Here is a 22855-nt window from a genome sequence, read left to right on the forward strand (position 1 = left end):
GTATAATACGTGAACATACTGGCTAAATAAATGTAGTACTGTAATTTTCATGTCAAAGATGATATTAAGCAGTTCCTTCATTAACAATTTTTTTCCCCCTCTTGCTAAAGCCTGGGAGAATTTTATAGACTTTTTAGTGTAGGCTTCCTGCTCTACTAAAGAGCTTCTCTGCATTCCGTTGCAAGAAAATGAATGGTCTCCATAAAGAGCTGTTACACTCTTTAGCAAAACACTTTGCTTCAATTCCCATTTATTGCAATGAAAATGGCATACAGGGTGTCTTATTTTGTAAAATACATATTGAAATGTTTATAGCACTTTTGCTATATTGGAATCTGAAGAGGTTGAGTCTTTCCATCTGTCCCACTGGTGAGGTGAAAAAAGATGAAGTAATGGTTAAATCAGGAAAATAGCAAGTGCTATTCTTGCATGCGTGCAAGAGAAATGAGATAAGGGTTTGTTTTATATCGTCTCATGAGAAGGCATTAAGAGTACTTAATCAAATGCACAGGATGTAACTCGAGTCAAGCTAATTTTTCATAATACATTTCTTTGTAACTACCCTCAAATACGGTGACAGTGTTATTTTAACTGTCCAGTGTAATGTGTCAGTATAAAGAAAATCTTAGGAGAGTTTTCAGATTGGAAGAAATACTACATGAAGCCTAACATTATTCTTTGTTAAAAATTACCTAAAAGAAGGTAGCATTTTATGTATACATGTATGTGTGTGTGCGTGTGCACACGCCTGCAAGTGATTATTTTTGGAGAACAGAAGTGAATATTAGAAGCAAATTTCCAGTGTGTTCTAAGAAACAGAATTATGGGGCTAGCCACTATATAAATATAAATTTCTCTTTTCTACAGTAAAATAAATGATTGAAAGCAGTTGTTTCAGTAACGGTATACTTACAGAGTCTGTTATAACAAAGAGAAGTTTATAAATGAAGGAGAATAGAAGGAGTCTTAATTTCTGATTTTAAAAAGAAATACCACGGCTCGTTATCATTTTTTTCTTCATATTTGTTACTGAGGTAGCCCAAGATACAATTATGAAATCAGAAATAAAGAAATTTGATTTTTTAGACTTTATATTTTGTTAGTATTTTGACATAGCTCCATCTGTATTTAAATTTTTAGAGTATGAAGAGATTCTTCTAAAGCTAAGAGATTTAGAAGATTGAAAGTTGAAGGGAAAAGAGTTAGTAGTTTGATTGTTCTGAAATATTTTGATGTCACAACACAAGTAATTTCATACAAAAAAATCTCAACTAACAGAAGGTTATTTTTCCAAAGGACTTGCTTTACTTAAATGTGAACTTTAAAAAGACGACCATGTCAATGCCATTTATTTGTTGTGGAATTGCTTTGCATGTGGCCTCTACATGTGGAATTCAGTAATTGATCCCTGTGTTTTGTAAACTGTTGACATTTCAGTAGTTATGATAACATTAATTCAAGCTGTAAGCTTACAGTTATGCAGCTTGGGAAGAACTCCAGAAAAGGGATATAGAGAAGCAATTCTTTAGTGGAGTGAGCAGACCTTGAATGACAGCTCTGTGTAATCCTTATGTCTTATACAAGTGGACATCCTTGTAGTGGACAGTTAACAGATATTTCAGATAAGGGAGCTGAACAGATCAGTTTATACATACTTTTCATCTTCCTTTACAAATGTACTGCTATATATTTCAGGCCACACATTTTCGGTCTCCGCTTCTTCAACAGACAGAAAACGAGGTGTCGTCAGCTACTGCTCATCAGGGTCAGCAGGCTGTAACTGATGTCATCCAGCAGCTCCTTGAGTTATCAGAACCAGGTCCTGTAGAAAATAACCAGCCTCAACAACCTGGTCAACAGCTCAACATTGCAGTGGGAATCAATAGAGATATTTTGCAGGTAAGAGCTGTGTGTGAGAACAGCTTTATATTTCTTTCTCGTTTTTATTTTAGTGAAATTTGTTCTCAGTATTTTCAATGATAGCATTCCTTCTGCATTTCTAAATGATTTATCAGTCAAGAAAGAATTATAGAGATCTACTGAAGGAGTGTGGAATGCACCAAGGTATCTTTTTGTATAATTTTACAAAAACAAGGTTATGAATATTGATTACATGACCTAGAAGAAAGCTTTAAGTGTACACACCCATACATGGACATTTTATTGATCCCTTTGGCTTCTTTTTTGTTCCCTGTTGCCTAGAAGGAGTTTGTGGCATGTCCTTAAGTTATGCTGTGCTTAAAACATGATGACATTTTAGAGGGGAAAAATATTTTCACCTAGTAAAAAACAGAGAATATATACAGGGCCCTTATCCTGTTCTAATTAATAAGGCTATTTGAATATTTCTTATTGGTGCAAAGAAAATTCCTTCCTGGGTCAGACCAATGTTTTGCCTAACCCATTATTCTGTCCTTGATACTGGCAGTAGGAGATGCTAAGTAACAGAAGAGATGCAGGCAGTAATTCAACTGTCTATGCTTGTTCTGCATCCTCCACTGTATAATAGAACAGGACAGAGAATATTATTCTTTAGTATTGGTGGTAGCCTGCTATAACCATTAAGCTATTTTTTTCATCTCTGGTCTTGTAATTTAAATTTTTTTGGAAGACCCGAATGTTACATGTAGCTTTGTGCCGGTTCACCATGTTAACCTGTGCTGAGTTCTCTGATGTTGGGAATGTGATGTGTAGTTGCACCAAATTAAAACCCAAAATATAACTATTGTTGTGATAGCTATTAAAAAATAGATCTGTCTTTAAGGTTGGTTCTTTAAGTTATTGTATAAGCATCACTAGCCATCTTGTTGTACAAAATAAAAATAAACCATTGTTTTCTTCCAAGCAATCAAATATCTGCACGCTCCTACTTAAATGAGTGTTTGAGGTCTTTGATCCAGAGCCTTTTCGGACACAATAGCATGCATAAAGGTGCCTACACCCCAGTCCCTTCCAGGTGTACATAAAAATGAGTGCATACCTCTTGCCTTGGTCTGATGGTTATCAGTGGTTTGTTAAGAGAGGCTTTTGAGCTTTTCAGAGTCTGTCTTTGGTTTAGCATTCTTTTTCTTTATATCTTTTATGGCTTCTCCACAAGCTGATGGACTTAAAATTTGATCTTCTATGGGGAACTATTCTCTCATGTATTAGGCATAAGAGAGCGCTACATATTTCTGGCAAATGCTTGTTTCTGTAGAAACAATTGGTACTTTTCTGAAAGGCAGCTGTTGGCACATGTATTAATGCAGCAAATCCAACTTAAAATCTCACAGACAATCAGAAGTCAGTGTTGTGTGAGAATGTTTTTGCAAGTTTGAAATACAGCTGAAATTCTGGGAGGATGAGACATTTAATTCCTTTAATTATATTTGCATTATATCTTCTAAGCAGCTGTTTGAGAAAAGTTGGAGCAACTGTGTAATGTTTCTTTCTTAATCTGGAAGTTTTTGTTCTCTTCTAGCAAGCTTTAGAGAACAGTGGGTTGTCTTCGATTCCCGTCTCTGCGCATTCTACTGAGTGCAGCCAGGCTAAGACTCCTGGGGCTCAGGATCAGAACCCAGACGTCCAGACTCTCTCAAATCATCAGGCTGACTCTAATAATACGGAACAAGATAAGGAGCAAGAGAGTACAGATAAACTGGATAAAAAAGAAAAAAAGGTTATTAAGAAAAAATCACCGTTTTTACCTGGTAATGTTGCCACTGCTTGCTACTTTTTGTGCTGTAAGGACTACAGTATTTGTGGGTGTGATGGCTTTATAAAGGGATTTCCCAAAACATGCTGTGGATCCGTTGCGTTCTTCATCTTCTTTTATCTAAAATACAGTATGTGTACAAGTTAAGATAGTAGCATTTATAACTTTCATTATACTGATACTAAAATGTGTCAGAATGGCATTAAGTGAAGTTGCACTGTTAAATCTTTTGGATTTAGATCAGTGGAGTTTTTTGAGGAGGACAAAAAAGAAAGAACATAAATCTTTTTCCCTCTTTTTCCCATCATCCTTCTCTGAGGAGGATTGGGATTTCATGGTGTGTCCCAGAGCAGAGGGTTCTTGCAGGTTCTACTCTTCCTTGTTGGAAGTGAGGCCTCACAGAGGCAGAAGTGCAGTGCTGCTGCTTCGTGCAGATTTTCACTGATCTAGGCCATGTAGGGAAGGAAGAAGGTTGGCATTGTGGATAATACTTCACGTCACCTGTGTTTGGAATCACAGTGCTGATTTGATACCGTCACCATAAATGCATGTTAATATTTTACCTCCTTACTGTATTGTGTGCATGCAAGTCTGGATTTTATCTCTGTGTGCTTAAATGCAACTTTAGTGTTAAAGTTGCTCAAGCTTTAAGGTTGCCAGCTCTATAATAATCAGTCATTGAGCTCTGTCCATAGTAACTTCATAGATACATTGATGTTGCTTTTCTCTTTTCAAAGGTTGCAGAAATTGATCCAAAGTCAAAAACTTATCCTGTCCAGCATAACTGGGCTAAAAACCAACATTAATTTTTTTCCTCCGGTAATAATAACTATTTTGTTCCTTGTGTGTATCAGTAACAACTCGCTAACTCTGACTGCAAATAAAAATAAAAGGTCACTGCTGTATAGTCAAACACAACCACCTTTATTTTTTCATAAAATAATGTAACCTCAGCGTATTGACATGGTTTACAGAAAAAAATAAACGTGATCTGATTGAAACGAGCAAATGTCTGATATTGAACAATGTATATGAATAAAAAACCCTGATGGGATTTAGAAGCTTCTTTTGTCATTTTTATTGAGAAAAGGTATGCTGTTGCTTTAGGATGGAGCTTAGGGTTCTTGGATCATAAAACAACTTTTGTGAAAAAGTAGCCTTAAATTGTAAATATTTCAGAAGGACTTTTTATGGACTTTTTACTCCTTTAAAGATGCATAAAATGTCTGAATTTGCAGAAGAGAGGGCCATATAAAGTATCTCTTCCAGTTAGCTAGATAAGTGTTTAGTACTTAAAATAATTTGGTTTGGTGATGGTTCAGGAGTTATAGTCATTGTTGGATAATTTTATGTTAGATATGGTATTTATAAGTTAACTGGTATATTATATTGCATTACAACTACATTCTGTATTTCTAAGTGGCGTACAAACTGAATGCTTTCTCTTCTGTGAAATCAGAATTTCTTAGCTTTTTTATTTTTTTAACCACCTTCCTTTATGGTAGCATAAAAATGTTTGAATTTCGACAGGATTGTCTTTGGTTGTGTTTTTGTCATTCCAGCCCATCACTGTTTTTGTGAAGTAGAATGTATCTGATGGAGAAGTTAATTGTCTGCGAAGTGTGTTGTAATGGCATCTATTTCACAAAATGTTTTTGTGTTTTGATTGCTTGTATAATGGTGTCAGTGTGGTGGATTTTTTGAAGAACTGTTAAAATGTTTGAAACATTCGTTTTTGTGTTCCCTGTTTTAGGTTCTATACGTGAAGAAAATGGAATAAGGTGGCATGTTTGTCCATATTGCTCTAAAGAATTTAAAAAACCAAGTGATCTAGTGCGTCACATTCGCATTCATACCCATGAGAAGCCATTCAAGTGTCCGCAGTGTTTCCGCGCCTTTGCTGTTAAGAGTACTCTCACAGCTCACATAAAAACACATACTGGCATTAAAGCTTTCAAGTGCCAATTTTGTATGAAATGCTTTTCCACCTCAGGGAGTTTAAAAGTTCACATTCGTCTACATACAGGTAAGGCCTCAAAATTGCTTTTGTATTTTCTATGATGTGGGTGAGACCTTAAATGAAAAAACACAATGTGAAGTGCTTAAATTGTAGAAATGTCTGTCATGTCATTGATATATATCAGAGAATGAACCATTTTTAGTGCCTTGTATGATGAACTTAAATTTTTGTCCTAACCTTCTAGTGTTTCATGGCTTTGAAACTTTGTTTGGGCTCTTACAAAAGCCATGAACATCTAGTTTTCTGATGAAGAGTCAGCTGTTACTCCTTTTTAATATCAGTATTGTGAATGTATTTAATGGTGCTTTCTAAAGAGTCATACTCTTAGAATTTGAGTTCTAATTTTACTTATCCCCAGTCATCTTTCATATTTACTCTGCATCTTTTCTTCCCTCTCCTTCCCCACACTTGTTGATAATTTCACTGTATCACTCAGGACTGTTTGGTTACTTCCCATTTTATCTTCAACAATAAGGTGTTGCTTTGTGTTTTCAGCAACTTAACTGTTTTCAATATCTTACACTGCATAAACTCCTCTGTTCGTATGGTCCTTGCTTACATCATATATGATGTCTTCAATACCCGTTTTTCTGTGGCTGAACTTCTATCCTCTGCATAGAGAAAAATGAATTTTCCGCTGTTGGTGGACTGCCTGGTTGTTTTACACTTTTTCTTTCTTTATTCCTGGAGGTAAATAAGTTTTCAGGAAGACAAGTTCGTAAATGTGCTACTCTTTCCTTTCACTCCTGTTTGTGTATTTACATTCTGCAAAAGTATCATTCAATGGCTATGTGCATTTGGTGTTCAATATGTTTTATAGTCAAACCTTTAATCCACGAAATATCAATGTTGGATTCATCTGCAGAAAGTTTTTTCACTTTGCTTTTTTGTAAACTTGTAAACTAGTATTTTTCCTATTACTTTAAATAAAGCAAGGCTGATGTTAAGGAGTCAGACTCATGCAAAGTGGCAAAAGCACCAGGTGGCTTGAAAAATGGGTAGTCCAGTGTTTATGCAACTCCAGCATGTAGTTAACCATCATTCAGCCCACTGTTTTTTCCTGTCAGAGATGTTTGCTGCTTCTTCTTTCTAGCAGGTTAGGCTTACTGGGTCAGGTTAGAGGTTCAGCTAGCCCCGTATGCTGTCTCTGATGGCAGCGTGCAGAAAAGGGGAAGCCTACAGTAATGCTTCTTAGCAGCATACAACCAGCTTCTGCCAGTCTTTGGGTTGAGGACTTCATGAAGCAGGCTGTACCTCTGCACTAAGCAGTACTTTATAAGTTTTTGTTCCAAAGAACTTAGCTGATTGATTTGGAACCCATGTGAACTTAATACTAGAACAACCTAACATAATGAATTAAAATGTTGAGCTACATGTTGAGTAAAGTGCTTTCTGTTGCTTTAAATATTCTGCTCAGTAGTTTCATACGATGTTTTAGTTACTGTATTGTGAAGAATGGTTCATTCTTATTTCTTGTGCACTTTTTCTATCTGTGATTTTTATAGAGCTTTCTTCATAATACCCAGTCATTTTTCCTAGCCTTCTAAGTCCAAGATCTTCCCTTGAACAAAAGCTTGAAAGTTCAACAGCTTTCACTGTCTCTGTAACTTACCAGGTTCTCCAGTAACCTTTCCAAGGAGAGATTTCTACCAGATATTGCATGGCAAAAGTCCTTAATAATTCCTGTTGGCATGCTTTTTTGACTGCCATCAAACAGTGTTGACGTTTTCAGAGACAGATCTAGAATTCTGTTAGCCTTTGTCACATCACTGTTCTTCTGTTTTATCCTATTACATATCATTCGTCTATGTGTTTTTTGATTCTTTTTTCTCACAGTTTTTTAACAGTTTGTTTTGGAAGGACATTTGACCTGCTATCTGCAATTCTTAGCATAGCTTCTGGAACCCGTTGAAAATTGCTGTCACTTTTGCATCATCCAGTTTCCTGATAACAAGCTTGTGTAAAGTGATGTGTTACAACCAGTTAGTAGTTCAGCAATTTCATATTTACTTTTGATTGGATTTTATGGATCTGTTTTGAAAACCTGTTTAACAATAAACACCCTTATAGGAAAAAAACAAAACAAACCCCCCCAAAATAGAAAAGAGAATCTGTATTCTAAAGGTACATTTCTAGGGCAGTGGAAATAAAATCACAAACTAATATTTTTTTTCTAATCCTTTGCAGGTGTTAGGCCTTTTGCTTGTCCTCACTGTGACAAAAAGTTCAGAACGTCAGGCCACCGGAAAACACATATTGCTTCACATTTTAAACATACTGAACTAAGAAAGCTGAGACATCAACGTAAACCTGCAAAAGTTCGAGTAGGAAAGACGAGTGTTCCAGTACCAGACATCCCCTTGCAAGAGCCCATACTCATAACTGATTTAGGTAAAGAGCAAGTGAATCTGTGCCATCTTGAAATTTGGATTTCACTGGAAAATAGAGGTCATGGTTTGATCAAGCAAACCCATTCAGAGCTTACTGGGAAAGATGTACTTTGAAATAAGTCATCAGAAATAATCAGGCTTCACGAAAGTGCCATATTTTGTATTTTGCTTGCACTAGAATTAATAAGAAGAGTCTTTTTTTTATTTACAGAGAAATTGTATAATCCTTACCAGAAGAAAGTGTGTACATTTTTACATTACATTGAGAGAAGTTAATTTAAACTATTGTTAGACTGTTGGTATAGAAAACGTGACAGACAGTTCATGACCTAGATTCTTCTTAAGATGATCCTATTTATTCAAATTACATGTATTAAGGAGTTGGTGTGTTATGTGATTTTAGTGTATTCGTTACTATTATGACCTCAGCTGAACTAGTGGTAATCATTAGTGGTAATATTTCAAAAAAGGGCAGAATAATTCTGGAATGTACTATAGAGAATTCATACAGTTATTTTAATTCTGTTGTAGAATAATTGTTACAACATTACGTAAAACCACTTTTTGGAAAAAGGTAAGTTGTTGTACAGCTCAATCAAGACAGTATATATTGTCCTGTAGAGGTCAATGTAGTGGGCAAGGCGTTTACTCTTCATTGTTGTTTGACTCACCAGTCTGCTAACCTCTGCCTTGTCTGCTGTGTAGTCATCTTTATATAGTAGAATATTACATTGGTAAAATCTTTAGCCTAAAATCTTTATCACTCTTTAAAAATCCTTTTGCTTTCACTGCTTCCAAGAATTACCATCTGCAAGAGTAGTGGTTGTTTTGGTATCGGGTATAAGAAACTTAAATTTTCAGACTAGCAACAAAACTTAACTGACAGCTTCAGATATTCAGATCACACAGTATTTCTTTCTTGAGTGAACCCTGGAAACAGGTACACTCCTATTTCTTGAATTTAAAAAAAAGAAAGAAAAAGCACTTCGGTACAGTTAAGATCTGTGCGGTGAAATTCCATTTTTTGGAAAAAAATCTAATATTAACAAAAAAGAAATACTATAAAAGTTGTTTCCTACGGGTACTTATAACACGTGAACTCCGCTGATATTGGAGTGTTCAATGTAAAAATAAGAAGTTCCACCATTTGTCTAGAAGGTGTCATGTTTTTTCAACCCACTGACAATATTTCCACTGTTTCCAGAAAAAAAATACTCTTACTTCTTTTAGAGGTGTCAAGAAACTCGTATTGTTGCTCTGTATTAGTGTTAATCTTCGAGTGGCACCTTTTGACAGAAAAAAAAAAGAATAAGTGTTGATATATATTTTACTTCTTAAAAAGTCTAAATTATTCTAAAAGTCTATGAAAAAAGTCTGCAAATTGTTCTGTACCTGTTACAATGTTTGTTTCATTTTATTGCATTAGTTGATGGTATTTATTGAGTAGGAAATGCAAAAACCTTACTGTAATTTTTCTAGCGTGTATTGTGGTTCCAAAGATGGAACTGGTGGGAGAAAAATATACCTTTTTATAGAACGTTCCCACTCAGAACTATTTTGCTGACTTGCTATATCCAGTGTAGAGGCACCTTTAACTATTCTAACAGTTTGGAGAAATGTTTCATTTATCCGAGTTGAACTGGTTGAGTAAATAGTTTGGAAGTGTTTTATTAGGAATTTCTGTTATGTATCTTATTAGGAAATTCTGTAGTGCTTCTGTAGACCAGAACCACTGAAACCGGGGATATGCTCACAAGTTTGCTATCATTCATTCTAAGCGTTAACTGAATTATTCTGCTTTTGTATGATCAAAAATAACTGCGAGTAAATACTTGTCATACAGAGTTCCTTTTCCTTCTCTTCTGATTTGGAAGACTTGTGTCATCCTCTGTACACTACTACTAATTACCATCACAGAAGAATGCCAGAAGGGATTTAGAAAGTAGAGTTGTGGGTTTGGTTTTGTTAGGGTTTTTTTGGTTCGGTTTGGTTTGAGGTTTTCTGTTGGTTTTGGGGGGTTGTTTTTTTTGTTTTGGTTTGGGGTTTTGTTGTTGCTGTTGTTTTGTTTGGGGGGGGTTTGGTTTTGTTTTATTTTTTTAAGAGAGAATGTTTTTATTAGGCCAACTGAGTTGGCAAAGGTGAAGGAAGTTTTGGCACACGTATTTATAAATATATATATTTACATATATATATGTATACATATGTATAACACACATATGCATACATAAACTTTTTCAAGTCTGAGACAGGTAAACTTGTTCTTTTTTCGTTGTTGCAATCTCCTCTCAAAATTGAGAGGATTCCTTCTCCTTGTCTTCTGCTCTTTTCAAGTAAATGTGGAAGTCAGCAGACACCCTTTGGGCTTTCTTTTCTGAATATGAAACATAGCATGCTAGGTGAAGCAGTCTGAAGAAGGAAGAGACAGCATAAAAGGCTTTTGTGGTGAATATTTAGGACCACAAAGGGATCTTTTGCATGTTTGTTGAAACTTTTCATTACTCTCTCAGCCTTGTATATTAGTATTGTGATGAGTACTTTTGAGTTCACTGATGTGTGAATGATGAGGAGTTTGTTTACTTGAGAAGTCTGCTACTGTTCCCATTCTGTCATGATGTTTGGGATGAGATATCCTTCTCTTGGCTGCTTCTGAGACAGCATACTCTTGTATTAGCAGTTGGACATTTAGTAGCAGGAACTTTTAACTGATTTTCCAAATTGACACTTGACTGACTTCAGGGACCAGTGTATAAACAGCATTTGTTTAAATAAGTTGGTTTGAGGTTTTGGTGTCCCCGTCCCCCACCCAAATACATTTTTGGAGGTCCCCAGAGAATTAGCAAGACTGACTGATTAGCTAAAGTAGATGTGATGTACAAATAGAACAATTTTTAATGGGCTTTTTTTATCCTTTAAGTAAAGGCAGATATATATTATGGTGTTTTGTACTTTTCACAAAATGCATATTAAACATTTGTCAAGTTAAAATGTATATCTGGGGTACATTGATTCAATGTCATTTGGTTAAGGTGGAGGTTGGGAGAGCAAAATATTATTTGATTAGCAGTGAAGTCATAACTGTCAGCTTTTTTTAAAGTTAATGTTTATTTTGGACATATGTGAGGCTTGATGTGATGAGGCGGACCTATGGATAAAAGAAGAGCTATCACTAAAATAGATAGCATGTGCAATATAATATGTATAATGCTAAATAGATGCATGCATAATTTTAAGTGCTGAAAACATGCTCATTTTCTTTATTTTCTTGCATACTAAAAGTTTAGTCACATTTTTTCGAATACTAGCTCTGCAGACTGCTGCAACTTTGGAATAACTTTACAAATTAATTTTTCCTTTTTGTGTGTGTGTGTTTATGTGTGCAGGTCTTATCCAGCCAATCCCAAGGAATAGCCAGTTCTTCCAAAATTATTTTAACAATAATTTTGTGAATGATGCAGACAGACCATACAAATGTTTTTATTGCCATCGAGCCTATAAAAAATCTTGTCATCTTAAACAACACATCAGGTAAAATAAATACGAAGAAGAAAGGAAATGTATGTAATAACAAAATTTATGGAAAAGCATGAATTTATTTAGTGTTCACTGAAAAGACTTCCTTTTTTACCATCTCTTAGGTAGTGAACCAGTGATAATTGATTTTTTTGGTAAAGTTGGAGGAGGCTTTGGACTAGTTCATACTGATATGCAGTCCTAGTGGTTGTGTTCAGTGTGCAGTTTAGCTTATTAACACTCAGACTCTTTTTTCCTAAACTATGTATAGGAAATAGCAAGCATTGCATGTGGGTTTTTTTTCGTAATTTTGTAATTGCATACTGCAGATCATCTGCTTTGTATGTAACTCTTATTTTTTGAGAAGGAAATCAGCTTTTTATTCTGTGTGCTGTTTTCTGTGTAGTAAACCTAGAAGAATTTAGGCTTACATTGTAATCGAGTACATGTTCTTGGGGATCATTTTGTTGCTTGAAGTTCTGTTCAAGTTCCATATAGTGGGTGTTTGTTAAAACCACAAGGTTATGGAGTCACAGAAAAATTTAGGTTGGAGGGCAACCAGTGGAGGGGAACTAATCCAACTTTGTTTTGAAAAGGAAGTGTGGCTTCAAAGTTAGATGGGGTTGCAGTATTACAGGCAGTGAGCTTTGACATTTAGTCGAGTTATCAAACATTGCTCCTTGATAGATAAACTATGAATAACTGGAGGAGAAAACATGAAAAAAACCCACCAAAGATGATTACTAGGATTTAAGGAAAGATTCCATACAAGCGGGTGGCAATCTGCTAGTTTCTGCAATGTAAGCTTTGTACCACTTTCTCACTTACTCTAATTCAAATTGTGGCGAGTTCCTCATGTTCTCCTTACAAGTCAAGTTCTGTGTTGGTAGGTTCTCAAACTGGCTTGAAACAGTTCTTGGTTTCTATATGCTCTCTTAATGGGAGGGGGCAAAGCCTTGCAATACCACATCTTTTCCTTCTGTAATATCCTATCTAGATTTCTCGCCGTCTTTTGTAGACACAATCAAGCTGGATTGATTTAAATCAAAATAATTTTAAAGTAGTAAGTGTTGCTGGTTTGCGTCATTATCACCTTCTTTGTCCTTCATTGAAATAGTTGATTTTAATTGTTTCACACTTGTCTCTCTGTTTTATTAAAATAACTGTCAATGATTAGTTAACATTAAAATGTTTGTTGCCACTAAAGAGGGCCATAGCTGCCTAAAGATGGCCTTATTTAGCCTAAACATAAGCTAAATTTATGCATATTTTACTGAAGCATTTATGTAGTTTACAGTTTTATGTAGATTCATAACTTTTCATCTTTCATTTGTGTTAGAGAAATGTAGCTGACTATCTAGTTCATTTTTCTTTCACAGTTTTGTCAGAATTCTTTGAATGGAAATTGAAAGTGTTTTTATTACACAGAACAGGAACCGCTTATTGCTTAAACAGTTGGTTTACATGCACTGAATTCTCACAATTATTTTTTTTTTCTTGTCAGAATACACTTAGTGTTCGAAAATACGGTTCTTCAAATGCCTGTGTTTGAATTCATTCTGCTGTTGGGTGGGTGTACACACACTCCAGCGCAGGATAAACTATCTTTAAAAGCCTCGTTGCTTATTGTGTGCATCTTTGTTTTTCTTCTCCCATACTGAAAATACTAAGATGTGATGGGGCTACCAGTCGCTCGCCCCTGTGCTTCTTTCTGATTGATCTTTGCAACAAAGTACTTGAGTGAAGCATAGCTTAGCTTGGCTTTGTTAGGGGTTTTGTAGAGGAATTGGAAACTTTCCTCTTTTTCCATGTTTGTTCTTTGTAAGTTGGCATTGCTATACCTAAACTACTAGACTTGACGCTTGTGTGGTTAGTCTGTCTTCACGGAGTGGTGCTGATCATTGCTTAGAAAGCTTGTTTCCCTCTCTGAAAACAGAGGGAAATTTGTAGTAGGGGTATTTTCAATAGAGCAGTGACTGAAGAAGCTCTGTGTGTCAGATTCTCCCACAGGCACACCAGGGAAAGGTTGGGATACCCCATTGCTCATTTCCGTAGATGTATATTGGTAGCAAAACAGGAATCTTGCTATCTGTCACGCTTCTTTATTATGGTGTCTGATGTGGTGGCCATAGACTTCTAAGGATACTGTAATCATAAGCCATCCCTAACTTTTCCCAGTTTTATTAAATCCTCCTTCCTTTATCTTCCATTTCCTAGCATTCACATTGCTTTCCCCCTAGCTCTCATTCCTGGGATGCTACAGTCATAATCCTTAAAACTCTCATTGCACTTGGCTCCATTTCTTAATGTGTCCTTCAGTCTGTTTTATATCTCGATGTGGTCCTAAAGGGAAACTTCTCCAGCACCTCTGGAAGGAAGGATATAGTGATAGTAGTAGGTGAGAGAGGTTCCCCACTTGATTATTTTTTTCACATAGCAGTCTGAAAGACTAGTTGTACTGTGCCTTGTTCAGGGGTTATTCAGGATGGACACAGTTCTTTTCCCAAAAATTCTGTTATTAAACGTAGTAGTAGTGGTATATAATATGAGGAGGTCAGTATATTTTTCTCCAAACTTTTGTGGTCATTGTTTTAGCTCAATTGAGGAAGATATATGCAAATGATAATATACTGGTCTGAAGAACCTAGTACGTTATCTGGCATGGAAAAATTCAACCCAAATGTTTTAACTGAGGCAAAGGATGATCAGAAAAGGAAATTGGACTGTAGAACATAAAATTGTCATGTAGTATTGCTTCTAGGCCTGCCAGTGGTGACATGCAGGTTGTTTATAATTTATTAAAGCTTTAATTTCTGGATTTTCTTAACTGAGGCCTCTTCCATCCATACAGCAGTCACCTTAGTTTGGTTTATTTTGCTCATTTTAAAATTCAGTCTTTTAATAACTTTGTCTATCAAACTGTTAAATCTACTTTAACTTCTGCTCTCTCTTAAAAAGGTCACATACTGGTGAAAAGCCATTTAAGTGCTCTCAGTGTGGAAGAGGTTTTGTGTCAGCTGGAGTTCTGAAAGCACATATTAGAACACACACTGGATTGAAAGCTTTTAAGTGTCTTATATGCAACGGGGCCTTCACTACTGGTGGTAGCCTCAGGCGACATATGGGGATCCACAATGACCTTCGACCATATATGTGTCCATATTGTCAAAAAACATTCAAGACATCATTAAACTGTAAAAAACACATGAAGACTCATAGGTATGTTTACAATTTTTATATGAATCCCTCAATGTATTTCAGTAGACATTCCTTAAAGATACTTGGAAAGGCAGCTTTGCTCTGTAGCAAATGCTAATAATTGAATAAGGATGTTTGTTTGTGGGTAACAAACACTTAGGTAGCTCTGAAGGTATACTAAATTATGGCGTATAGTAAAAATAAAAATTTGTTCGTGTAAATAATTAGGATAACTGCCTAACTGAAGCCATGAAAAGACCTTCTTACCTTTCTTTGCAGATACGAACTTGCACAGCAACTTCAGCAGCATCAGCAGTCTGCTTCAATAGATGACTCTACAGTAGATCAGCAGAGCATTCATGTTTCTACACAGATGCAAGTGGAGATTGAAAGTGATGAGCTACAGCAGTCAGAAGCTGTTACAACAGATCAGCAGGCTATTTTAGAGTTAGACCAGCAGCCAGTAGTAGGCACAGAAGAAGCAGCACTAGAACAACAATTGGCTGATCAGCCTTTAGAGCAAGATGAGGGTGAGTATTTGAAATATGATAAGGTTTATAATGAGGTAAGTTTACGAGTTCTCAGATAACTTTTACTTCACAAATGTCAATGATTTGAGTTTCAAGACAATGCAAGTAAACAACTAGAAAAGTACATGGAGTAAAAGCTAACTACTTAAAGTTTATTGTACCACTTCTTTCATTCATTGCTGTGTAGGTTTACTGTTAAAAATACAAAGATTGATTAAGGTTTTCACCATTTAGTTGTATCAAACAAAACTACAAAACAAATATATACAAAAAGAATACTATGTGCACAAAACTTCACCACATCACCTCTATTATTAATAAGACACTGCTGTATAGTCTACTTAGGAAGTAATACCTGTGTTTTGAAATGGGAGAGTACAAAATATTTTGTGTACTTACTCTGTTACTAATTAGTGGAACAAAGTATTTTGGTTTTGCTTATTTGCTCTTTTTCATGGTGTAATGAGTTAGCAAGTACTACAGAGGAATATAAATAAAGCCTACAATAAGGAAAGATTTAAATTCCTATTTGGCTAATAATTTTTTATTTATTTTTAATGCAGTAAAAATTCAGATGACTACAAAATGTAGGTTTTTGGGAACAACTGAATTATCCAGTTAATTACATAATCTTTTCTTGACATTTTTTCCTTCCTGTTTCTTCTCCCCCTCCCTCCCCCTTCTTCTTACTTTCCCCATTTCAGACAGATTTGTGACATCCCAGCATGCTTTACAGGAAAACATCACTCAATTTGAACAACAAGCTATAACACAGCAGCCATTTGATCAACAGGGCTTATCACAAGGTTAGTAATAAATAATGGGGTTTAAAGTGATTTTTATAAATCTGGCTTTACAGCATAATTATTATAAAGCGTTTCAAAAGTGGGCATCCACAGGCAAAGTAACTGCAATGCAGAGAACTTGCAAAAACTTTTTTCTTAAATTACTATTTTGAAAGTATATTTGGTGGAATGTTTTGAATACTTCAATATAAATGGATTTTGCTTTTATGAGCCAATATTTAGTCATTACAGTATGGGGTCTATAGTCAGGCATTTCATATTCTTTCCTCGATTGTGTTTGAAATTGCTGTGGCAGTAGGCAGTTTACACAACTTTCCCCCTAAATATGCGTGCTCGTAATCTGAGATGATAAGAAACACCATCTAAGATTTGACTGAGTGGCTGTTGGGTTTTATTATGGAATAAGTGCAAAATACAATCATGTAAAAATCATACTTTCACCTAACCACAGCAGTTTCCTTTTGTGTTTTATAAAGCTACAAAAGTAACAAATAAAGATATTGTAAACATTTGGAAACTCTTTTTTTTTTTTTTTTTAAATCTACAAAATAGTGAGAAATAGTGTAAAGTTTATGTCACCCGCAGAGAATGAAGAAAAGACTGTGTTCCTTTGCTTTTCACTACTGGATTTCTTGAGTTGTTGCTTGATATGAAGCTACTAGTTTTGTTTGGTTTTTTGGGGTGGGGGGGGTGGGTAGGGAAGGGGGGGGCTATGTTTAAGGCATTTACATTTCTTTTGGTTGGGAAGTATACCTCACTGGCTGACCAGTTGATCCTCTTCCTCGTTTCTGACTCCAACAAATAACTTCATATTTAGATAACTGGTAACCAATAATTGGTATTCCATCTGCTTAAACTTCTCTGTTCGTGATTTCATTCCCTGTTGAAGTATATAGTGCCTTTTGTAAAACATAATTGACTGTGCTAAGTTGAATGACGATGTGAAGAAATAGTATAGTTTGTTGCCAATTTTAATTCTCTAGGTTGTACTGCTTTGTATGTAACTTAAAAAAAAACTATGAAAGTGTCTGCCTTTATTAAACAAGACTGAACCAGGTTCTGCTAAAACCCTATGGATTATTTTCCTTGGTTGCCTTTTACAGTTTTCCAAGTGAATGAGAAGACACTACAGAAAAAAAGTGCAACCTTTCACTCTGTGTTACTCTTAAGAGTGGTGGTGGGTTTTGTTTGGATTTTTACAGCTCCTTTGAATTTGAAAATCCAATACGTAAACCTTGTTTTGTTATCTTATTTAGACTTCAGTTTCTATGTATGTGTATCTTCCCCATTAAATAAATATTGAATACTGAGTGATTTCTTGGGGAGGGGAGAGACTATTCTAAATCTCACAAAACAATTCTTTCATCACCAGAAATCTAGGCTGATCACCGGTACATTATAAAATTGGTACAGAGAATCAGAACATTTGTGGTGTGGTTTTTTTGGTTTTTTTTTAAGTCTCATTTGTATAAGATGTCTCCTATTCTACTTGGAATCTCATCCACAGATTCCCAACTCTTTGAAGTTTCCTTGAAGATCCTGGAGCCCTTCAAAATTTTTGAATTTCAGGTAGGTAAGCATTTGCGCGGATGCATGCGTTAAATTGGTCGACCCTCTCCCTATGTCTGCATCTGTGCTTCATGCTCCTAATTTCTTTTTCCTGTCAGCTAGGCAGAACATTCAAGCTTAAAACACTATGTCTTTTTTATCCTTGATATTTATAGGCTGTATTCTTGTGAAAATATTTTGGCTCAGTGTTTATTAATAGAAAAACATAGGAGTTTTAAAAACTCTTTGGTAGGTTTTTTGATTTTTCTTTTTCATTTGATGAAAAAAAGAAACTCTTTGCATTTCAGACAGATAAGGCTGATCTCTAGGCTGCACAGACCTGTCAGAACTTTGTTTATTCTTTCAGGTTTGTTTGTAATACTTCTACAGAATTTCTGATTTTTCAGATAGATTTTCTTGATCTGTTCAGACTTGTAAAGAAGTGCAGATCTTATGAGGGTGCTTCTGTATTATAATCTGTTAGTCATATGAGCTAGATTTGAAGACTAAGAAAAAGAACTTAGTGTTCTTTGTAGTTTACATATTCAGCCATCTTCATCTGAAGACTTGTTAGTGAGGTCAGAACAACCAAATGGATCTTTTATCAGAAAATGTCTTTGGGTTATTGAATATCGTCTGTCACCAAATGTGTTTTCATATAGATTATGTCACCTTTTCTTCCTTTAAAGTCTCCCTGTAAGCATGATTGAATGTTAATAATCAGTGGTCATAGGAGAGTGATTTTGAAAAACTGCAAGTCCAAATACTGTTATTCTGTAGCCCATACAAATATACCCTTGCCACCAGACTGCTGTTCTGCTTTGCTAAGAAGTTGATCTGCAATTTCAGGACTTGGAATTCCAATACTTTCAGTAGATCTTTACAGATTGACTCCGGTCAGTACTGTTCAGCTAGTTCACAAAAGTTGCCTAGGAAGCAAACCTGCAGAACATTTAAATTTTAGTCACTGACCCCCCCACTGAGATGCACATGTGCATGTAGATATGTTTGTAATGTTAGAATTCAAATGATCTGTCAGTAAAGACTTCCAGTTTTGTCTGAAGTGAAATACTGTATTTGCTATGAACTATCATACTGTTGTTTTCATATTCTCCTGTACAAGACATATCTTTCCACTGATTTCCAGAGTATTCTGTTTCTTCAGTATGTTTTGTTAATGTGGAAGAGATTAGGTTGGATGATGTCCTAAACCCAAGAAAAAAACAAGCAATGCAAATGATTACTTGTACTGAAATAAAACAAAATCCAATTTCAAGTTTAGAGGACTTTGTAGTAAGAGACTCTTATTATACAGAGCTTAAGATGCTCTCTGTTCTTTGAAGATTAAGCAAAAGATTCTGGGAAACGATATGTAATGGTGAAAACAAGAGCAGAAAATAAAGGTTCTGAAATTTATTTCTCTCTCCCTCAGACTGAACGTCTGGTTTTTGGTGTGGTGGTTTGGGGTTTTTTTTTTTTGGGGGGGTGGGGGGGTGTTTTGGTTTTTTTTAATGCTGTTCTGTAGAAATAGTATGGTGGTAGCAAATGCCTTTAGCATGCTCAAAATTGTCAGATCTTTTTAAAATTTTGAGTGGAAATTGACCTTCATGCTAGGTATTGAGCAAAATGGGGTTGCATCATGCCTATTCTTGTTAAAGTGTTGGTTTATATTTATTCCAGAACTACCTTCAGAAGTAGTATTTCTCCAGTTTGTCCCCAAATACTTCTAAATTCAGAACTTTTCTTCCTGAGTGTTTTGTTGCATGATCCTGGGAAATTTTTCAGGATGTCAATAATTGCTTTTATTAAAACACTGTGAATCGAAACAGGTCATGGTATAGTAATTTCTTTTTTCTTTCTTCGCTAGTAGTAATTACTTACCAATTAAAAAAAAGTTTCAGGTTTTTTTAGATAGCTGTTTCTTTGTACATTTAATAGTTATGTCCTTTTTTTTTTAATGTAGGGCATAGAAGTGGCATCAGTTTTGCTTCACTTTCTTGAGGCTTGTTTTTTTGCGTTCTCATCAAGTGTAGTGGAAATACCATTTTTCCAGAAAGGTGCTTTTAAAATGTATTGCAAAATAGAAAGGAGCCGCCTGCTTATCACCTTAAAGCTTTGCATCGCTGCTCTTCAGGCTACTTTTTTATTTTGTGTTTTCACTAAGAGTAATTGAGGTGCGAGGTTCAGCTTGTTGAATCTTTTTTCTTCTAATCTTGGTAGTTCTAGGAGAGAGAATAATAAACAAGTTGCAGCATTAGGTTTGGTGATAAGTTACAACCTGAATAATAATGCTTTCAAGATTTGTTTACATTTGTTAGCTTTCATTCTACCGTGTAAGCAATAGCATACAAGTAGGGGGTTTTTTTTCCCTATATTGATAACAGTATTCTTCTGCTGTGAAAAGTGTCTTTTGGGAAATTTCTGCTTAAACTTAACACATCCCAGTTTTAGATAAACTGTAATTGAGAATGTTCTTTAAGCATTGCTTTTTGGCCTTTGAAGCTGTGATCGTCTGATGTGGGTTTGTTTCTACCCTGTTTTCATAATCTTCATCCTTTTTGTCCGCTAAAGGCAAACTGCACAGAAATAGTAAAATTGCTGCCCTTACCTTAATTACTGATACTTGTGGTGTAATTTTTTTCCACATAACATTGATTTTATTTTTTTTTAATATTAGAAATATTAGGTCTTAGAGAGGTTGATAAAAGGACATTTCTAATAGCATTAAAAAACGCTGCAATCTGAGCTATGCTTCCCTGGCTCTGAATCATTGATACTATCATTTCATTCATTCATTTAGGCAAAGGAGGTGGTTAAGATCTGATATTTCAGAAGAACAAAACCGAATAAAAATTTCAGGTCTTTATACTGGAAATGTGAATAAAAATATGTTTATTTTTTACTTTGCAGTTTGCCTTTGAGAGGCTCTACTTTACTATTATCTAAAGAGTGGGAATATGTGGAGGAGATCCAAAGTAGGAGAAAATGGGGTTACTTTATCAGAAACTGGAGTTCTCCTATTGGGTTATCTCCTCCACTCACCCGCCATCCTCCCCACTGAGCTTTGCATCCTTGTGATCGGCTTCCAGTGTAGTTAAGGGAGCGTGGTACCAACGTGGATAAAGGGAGATGGGTCAACCTGTTTGACACATGCATGCTTACATACAAGAAATTCAAAATTTCAATGGCTCTAAGGTAATTGTGGCACCCTGAAGAAACTTCAAACAGTGTTTTTCTGTGGAGGAGATTTTCCAATAGAATTCCAGCTAATGGTAAGTAACCCTATTATGCATATTACATAGATGCCAGAAACATTTGTCTATTTTGACGCTCAACAGTGAAGTGTATAAAATGAGTGTTACTATATGGTAAATACTACCTAGTCTCTTTTGAAGGTAGTCTTCAAAAAAGTGTGGCGTTATTCAAAGACCAATTCAGTGTTTTTTCCAGGTTTGTGACTGTTTAATTTCTGGCAGGTTTTACAGTGAATGACAGCTACAATCAACAGACTCAATTTCCAGCTGTACAGCAGCTGCAGGATTCAAGCACACTTGAATCTCAGGCTCTTTCAACGAGTTACCATCCACCAGCTCTTCTTCAGGTTCCAAATACAGACACTATTAATGTCGTAAGTACTGCTAGAAGGCAGAGTTCATTGTTTGGTGTTCAGTGATGAGTTTCTTTGAACTATTTCATTGGTGATTAGGTAAACTGGCAAGTCAGAAGAGTTTCATGATTTCTTTTCTAGAATTTCTTGCTTGTGTTTAACAACTGGAAAATAAAAGGTGGGGAGGGGGGAGGATAAGTGGACCTGGCTACATCTTTCTGAAAAAAAGAGTTGTACGTTTTGGTGCTTTAGGCTTAAAAAAGGATATAATACTTTAAAGTTGGATTGTAAGTCTAAAACTAAGGAAATCACCTAATGTTATGAAATAATTTTACATTATTGCACTGTATTCTGTGCTAATTCTTTAATTTCTGTGCATATAGATATGATCAAGCAATGAAAATAACATTACAAATGTCTAGTGATCATTCATGGAGCTTGCGTATTGCAGTGTATGATGTTCTTTTGTGGTTCTCATCTTATTAAATTTGTAGAAGAGTTTAGTTGCTAAAAATACAGTTTAAATATAACTTTTTATGATGGTAGCATTACCTAGCATGAAGACCATCTGTAGTAAAGTGTTTACCATGATGACCTGCATGAATTATTGCAAAGGGATAATGGTGGTCAGAGATCTGAGGTGGGTGTTAGGATCTGGAAGAGTTTGAGTAATTTCAGCCTACAGGCTTTGGAGTTTTACTCTCTTCAAATCTTAAAACATGCTGTCATTCTCAAGAATTATTCTGTGGTGGTTTTTGCTTAGAGGAAAAACCTATTCAAAAAGCTGTGAAGTCTGCACCACTGTGCATTTTACTACTCAGTGTGGGGCCCATACTGTTTAAAGTGGCTGCTTTAGTGTTAAATTTAACCCCTCAAACACCAGAAAATCTACGAGACTCAAGACAAGTTTTTGCATTAATTCACAGAAGTTTAAGTGCACCACGTTGTCTGTTTATTCTGATTCAGTAGGTGCACATTTTGCTGTTTTCCTTCTCACTATGAAAGAGCAAGGTATCATATTGCACTCTTAAGTTCTTGTCAAAAATTTATGAAAGCATAAATTTGATTATTTGTGTTGACTGTAAATGCTGTAATTATCTCTTGCCTATTTGTGTGACTTTATTTTGTGTCATTGTGTTATTGAAATTTACTTGAGGCTTTGTTCTAGACTACTCGCTTGATACAAGATCAGTCATCACAAGAAGAGCTTGAATTGCATACCCAACGGCCTCATTTTCTTGAGGATAACGAAGATCAAAGCAGGCGTTCATATAGGTTTGTTATACTTTTAGGTTCTGTTACAGAATTTCCTGAATCTTTTATGGCTAGTAGTTATATGCAACTAATGAAAAAAAATTTCTTCCAATAGATGTGAATATTGCAACAAGGGTTTTAAGAAATCCAGCCATTTGAAACAACATGTACGATCTCATACTGGTGAGAAACCTTATAAATGCCAACTCTGTGGTCGTGGCTTTGTTTCGTCGGGAGTTCTTAAGTCACATGAGAAGACTCATACAGGTAACAGAGTATACCAGCTCTATATTAGCTT

The 22855-nt window shown here is 35.4% G+C and overlaps 1 protein-coding gene across 8 annotated transcripts in view; it reads left to right on the plus strand.

Annotated features, from left to right (window-relative positions):
- ZNF236 (zinc finger protein 236) overlaps positions 1-22855 on the plus strand; it is a 98199-nt gene that overhangs the window by 38602 nt on the left and 36742 nt on the right. For 7 of the 8 annotated variants that reach the window (XM_049830170.1, XM_049830168.1, XM_049830167.1 and 4 more), the window contains exons 9-19: positions 1696-1899; positions 3461-3689; positions 5448-5720; positions 7902-8105; positions 11485-11629; positions 14573-14833; positions 15092-15342; positions 16047-16148; positions 21173-21324; positions 22472-22578; positions 22673-22824. In XM_049830170.1, the coding sequence (XP_049686127.1) occupies positions 1696-1899; positions 3461-3689; positions 5448-5720; positions 7902-8105; positions 11485-11629; positions 14573-14833; positions 15092-15342; positions 16047-16148; positions 21173-21324; positions 22472-22578; positions 22673-22824 (2080 nt within the window). The remainder of the gene's footprint in view (positions 1-1695; positions 1900-3460; positions 3690-5447; positions 5721-7901; positions 8106-11484; positions 11630-14572; positions 14834-15091; positions 15343-16046; positions 16149-21172; positions 21325-22471; positions 22579-22672; positions 22825-22855) is intronic. The other variant, XM_049830164.1, reaches the window with a different exon arrangement.

This window comes from Accipiter gentilis, chromosome 27 (assembly GCF_929443795.1).
Source record: "Accipiter gentilis chromosome 27, bAccGen1.1, whole genome shotgun sequence".
Lineage (NCBI taxonomy): Eukaryota > Metazoa > Chordata > Aves > Accipitriformes > Accipitridae > Astur > Astur gentilis.